The 5,528-nt window shown below is 42.4% G+C and overlaps 1 protein-coding gene across 1 annotated transcript in view; it reads left to right on the plus strand.

The window, feature by feature from the left end:
* VSIG10 (V-set and immunoglobulin domain containing 10) overlaps window positions 1-5,528 on the plus strand; it is a 34,329-nt gene that overhangs the window by 19,491 nt on the left and 9,310 nt on the right. Inside the window, exon 4 of the mRNA XM_004379033.2 lies at window positions 3,074-3,334. Within this exon, the coding sequence (XP_004379090.1) occupies window positions 3,074-3,334 (261 nt within the window). The remainder of the gene's footprint in view (window positions 1-3,073; window positions 3,335-5,528) is intronic.

Here is a 5,528-nt window from a genome sequence, read left to right on the forward strand (position 1 = left end):
AATTTTTCCTGTAGCTGCCACATGCCTACCCATCCATATAAGAGGCAAATTTATTTTTATGTATGTGTATTACATAAAATATATAAAAATATATGATATCTATACATATATAGGGGGCCCTGGTGGCACAGCGGTTAAGTGTTTGGCTGCTAACCAAAAGGTCGGCAGTTCAAATCCATGAGCTGCTACTTGGAAACCCAGTGGGGCAGTTCTACTGTCCTATAGGGTCACTATGAGTTGAAATCGACTTGACGGCAGTGAGTATACATATATAAGGGAGCTCTGGTGAGACAGTGGTGGCTAAGGGCTCAGCTGCTAACCAAAAGGTCAGCAGTTCAAATCCACCAGGCATTCCTTGGAAACCCTATGGGGCAGTTCTGCTCTGTCCTATAGGGTAGCTATGAGTCAGAATCGACTTGATGGCAATGGATTTGGTTTGGTTTATACATATATAATATGTATGAATGCATATGTATAACAGAGCCCTGGTGGCGCAACGATTAGGTGCTTGGCTGCTAATCGAAAAGTCGGCAGCTTGAACCTACCCAGCGACACCACACCTATAAAGATTACAGCCAAGAAAACCCTTAGAAGGAGTTCTTCTCTGCCACATGGGTCACCATGAGTTGAAAATCGACTCTAAATATTGGGAATGGGGGTGAGTAAGTCCCCTTTCCACCTGTAACTCCTAGTATCCCATAAGCCTCCTGCCAGTGGCAACCACTGTTATTTTCTAGGGACCAGCACTGTCCAGTAGAACTTTCTGCGATGATAGAAATGTTCCATTATGCATTGTCGAATACAGCAGCTACTTGCCACATGTGGTTACTGAGCACTTGAAATATGGGTTAGGTTATGGAAGAACTGAATTCGTAATTTTATTTTAGTTAAATTTAAATAGCCAACACCTGTTGTTCTTTATTCATCTGGAACAAAAGAGAAAGAAGGAAACCCAAGAATCAGAGAAGAAACTAGACTATGTGACTGTCTACATGAACTACTGCCTCCTCCACCTTGAGACCAGAAAAACTAGATGGTGCCCAGCCAACACTACTGTACGTTCTGATCAGGAACATAAAAGATGAATCCTGATAAAAAGGGAGAAAAATGCGGGACAGAACTTCAAATTCTTAAAGAGTCTTGACTTACTGGACCTACTGAGGCTGGAGGAGTCCCTGAGACTATGGCCCTGAGTTACTCTTCAAACCTTAAATTGAAACTATCACTTGATATTACCTTTAAACTAAGTAACAGTTTATCCCAAAGAGTAATGCTTATCACCCTTAAGTATGGTGTTTTTTTTTAAAAAAAAATCTATACAAGACCAGAGGGTCAACAGTTATTTTAAAGCACAGATGAGAAGGTTGGAGGGGAGGGCAGGATTAAGTAAATGAAGGTGAAACAACTGAACAGAAATAAGAGCATGTTAACAGAATGTGAGGAACGTAACCAATGTCACTGGTCATTATGTCTAGAAACTGGGTTTTGCTGTGTCTATTTTCAACAAAAATAAATTTAAATTAAAAAAAAATTAAATAGCCACATGTGGCTAGTGAGAAGTACAGAGATGAATGAGGCACAGGTCCTCGGGGATATAACATTTGGCAGAGCAATCTTGGCTGTTGTCATAGTTAATAAAAACCTGGCTTTTTGCTGAGGTTGAGTATGTTTTGGGCTCTGATCCCACTTATGTTGTAATTCATATAGGGCAAGAGACTGGACATTTTATTTTTGGCCTTATTTTCTCTGCCCATGGCCCTAACCCCGAAACACCTGGGCCTCAGAGTCATCTAACCTAAGGTGTTGGTTAAAAATTCAGATTCCTGGGCCCTACTCCAGATTTACTGAATCCCTCTTTGAAGATGGGACCAGGAACATGCATTTTTTAAAAACTCTTTGTAGTCAAACTCTCCCCCTACCTTTATCCCTATAATTTTGCTTTTTCCAGAATGTCTTCTAAATGGAAAAACCAAAAAACCAAACCCATTGCCGTCGAGTTGATTCTGACTCATAGCGACCCTATAGGACAGAGTAGAACTGCCCCATAGGATTTCCAAGGAGCAGTTGGTGGATTTGAACTGCCGACCTTTTGGTTAGCAGCTGAGCTCTTAACCATAGCGCCACCAGGGCTCCTATAAATGGAAACATACAGAATATAGCCTTGTGTAGGCTACTTTCACTTGGATAATGCATTTGACGGCCACATTGTAGTGCCAATAGTTCTTTCCTTTTTATTGCTGAATAGTATTCCATGTATGAATGTGCCACACCTTGTTTATTCATTCACCAGTTAAAGGACATCTGGATGAATTCTAGTTTTTGAGGATTACAAATAAAGCTACTATAAACATTAGTGTACAGGCTTTTGTGTGAACATATACTTTCATTTCACTAGGCGGGAGATTGCTGAGTAATAAGGTAGGTGTATATTTAGTTTTAGAAGAAACTGCCGAACTGTTTTCCAAAGTGGCAGCACCATTTTCTATTCCCACCAGCAGTGCATGAGAGTTCCAGTTCCTCCACATCCGCCTCAACACTTGGTCATTTTTTTTCGTTTTAGCCAGTCTAGTGGATGTGGCTTTAATTTCCATTTCCATGTTGACTAATGATGTTGAGTATTGCAGTATTATTTTAAGATGGATGAGAGGAGTGTGAGAAGATAGAAGCATCAAAGAATAAAAGTAAAAAAGATTTTAGTTTTCAAGAGAGGTGCAGTCTGAGTGCATCTTACAGAGGAAAAGGCATCTGTAGAAAAGATGATTGTAGACGCAGAGAGGGGGTGAGTTTAGGAGCCTGGTTTAAAGAAAGCAGGAGGGAATTTAGTGTATTACTTTGGAGGTTAGGAGTAGGCATTGTGATCAGCCTCAGAAAAAGGAACAAAACTTATTCTGAGAGGGAAAGAAAAGATAAAATTATAGGACGCTCACAGGTACCAAGTTGTGCTTGGAGTAATTTCAGGGTACTCTAGGGTTGGTGCTTCTCAGATACCCTGTTTCTGTAACACCTACAGCCAGCCCATTGGCTAATCTTAGCATCTGAGATTAAGCCCACCTTCTCCTCTGGTGTTTTGCAGACCCCCCTCCATCAGCGCCTCAGTGCAGGGCAGAGATGTCACTGGGATTGGTCATGCTGCAGCTCACCTGTCGCTGGGATGGGGGATACCCAGACCCGAACTTCCTGTGGACAGAAGAGCCAGGAGGTGTGATTGTGGGCAAGTCGAACCTGGGGGTGGAAATGCTGAACCAGTCCCAGCTGTCAGATGGCAAGAAGTTCAAGTGTGTTGGCAGCCACATCGTGGGGCCAGAGTCAGGAGCCAGCTGCGTGGTCCAGATCAGTGAGTTGGGCTTGCCTCGTCCTGGAGCTGGGGTTTACCTGCCTTCCTTTCTTCTGGGGGAATCATTTGAAGAAGGTCTGGGAAGATATCCTAGGGTGTCAGAGTGAATGGAATGCCCTCCCTCTCTTTTGCTTTGTCTCCTTGCTTTCAAACTTTAAAGATGCTTAACCAAGCTTCTTGGTTCTAGTTTAAGCTGTCTTTCATTTGATAAATACTAGTTGAGCAACTGTTATATCCCAGACACAGTTTAGGGGCTGGGGATGGAGCAGTGAAGAAGACAGATGAGGTTCATATATTAGTTATCTATTATTATGTAACCAGTTATCCCCAAACTTAGTGGCTTAAAATATCAATAATTATTTATTATCTCATGATTTCTGTGGGTCAGGAATTCAGACAGGGCATAGTGGGGATGGTTTGTCTCTGCTCCATGATGTCTGGGGCCTCAGCTGGAAAACTCAAAGGCTGGGAGGGGGACTGAAATCATCTGAAGGGTCCATGTCCAAGATGCTCACTCACACACCTGGCAAGTTTGTTCCACTCCATGTAGAGCTCTCCACACAGCTGCTTGAGTGTCCTCACAGCATGGCTGCTGGCTTCTCCCAGAGTCACTGATCCAAGAGGAAGTGAGCCAGGCAGAAGTGATCCTGACCTAGCCTCAGGAGTCACATGACATCATTTACGCCAAATTCTGTTAGAAGTGAATCACTAAGTCCAGCCCATACTCAAGTGGGGTTGGAAAGATTAGACTCCACTCTTTGAAGGAAGGAGTGTCAAAGAATTTCTGGACATATTTTTAAAACCACCATTCTTCTTTCACAGAGCTTAAATTCTTCTGGGTGGCGTGGAGGTAGGAAGAAGACAGAAAGTACCAAAACAAGTAAGATAGGTTTAGATAGTGATAATAATTATGAGGAAAATAAAATGGTGTGTGTAAAAGAGGATCTCTTATAGGAGAGGGCCACTTTCCCAGGGTGGCAGGGAAGGTCTCCTTGAGGCAGTAATATTTTGAGCTGAGACCAGGAGGATGAGAAAGAGCCGACAAGGTGAAGAGCTGAGGGTGGAATATTCCTGGCAGAGGGAATAGCAAATGCAAAGTCCCTCAGGTGGAAACAAGCTTGGCGTGTTTTAGGAACTGAGAGAAGGCCAGTGTGTGAGGTACGCGTGAGGCTCGACAGGTAGGCAGGGAGCAGAGTGCGTCAGGCTTTGTGGGCCATAGTGAGGCTTTTCCTCATAGTGTATCAGGATAGTCCTCGGAGTGCAGCCGTGGAGAGCTGGCATGTGAGAAGTGAACTTCATTATGCCAGGTGCTTATTTTCCCAGGCAGGTGTTGGTTGGATGGCTGACCCTTCCCACTGACTCATTCAGCAAACATATCCTCAGAAAGTGTCCTTTCTGTGTCAGGTCCTCTACCAGGCCTTGGGCATCAGAGGTGACCAAGACTTGCTTTCTGTACTAGGACAGGGGTCGGCAAACTTGGGCCTGTAGGCTAAATCTGGCCTGCCATCTGTTTTTTTTGTTTTTTTAAATTGAGATATAATTCGCATACCATAAAATTCACTATTTTAAAGTATACAGTTCAGTGGTTTTTAGTATATTCACAATGTTGTACAATTATCACCACTATCTAATTCCAGAACATTTCCATCACCCCCAAAAGAAACCCTGTACTATTAACAGTCTCTCTCCATTCCCTTCTCCTGCCATTTCCTGGAAAGCACTAATCTGTTTCCGTCTCAATGGATTTGCCACTTCGGGCTGTTTCAAATAAATAGAATCATATAATATGTGGCTTGCCGGCTGTTTTGGTATTACATAATACATAGAGTTTTTTAACAGCTTTATCAAAGTATAATTTACATACCGTAAAATTCACCCATTGTAGGTATATAATTCAGTGATTTCTAGTAAATTGATAGAAGAGACATCAATATGTAGAAGATGATAACTTAAAAAAGAGGGACTAAAAAATGTAGTCATAGAACTTTTATAGGCGATATCAAGAAATAAAAGATTGTCAAAACAGCCTGGTACTGGTACAACGACAGATACATTGACCAATGGAACAGAATTGAGAACCTAGATGTAAATCCATCCACCTATGGTCACCTGATCTTCGACAAGGGCCCAAAGTCCATCAAATGAGGAAAAGACAGTCTTTTTTTAACAAATGGTGCTGGCAAAACTGGATATC

This window comes from Trichechus manatus, unplaced genomic scaffold (assembly GCF_000243295.1).
Source record: "Trichechus manatus latirostris isolate Lorelei unplaced genomic scaffold, TriManLat1.0 scaffold00061, whole genome shotgun sequence".
Classification (NCBI taxonomy): domain Eukaryota; kingdom Metazoa; phylum Chordata; class Mammalia; order Sirenia; family Trichechidae; genus Trichechus; species Trichechus manatus.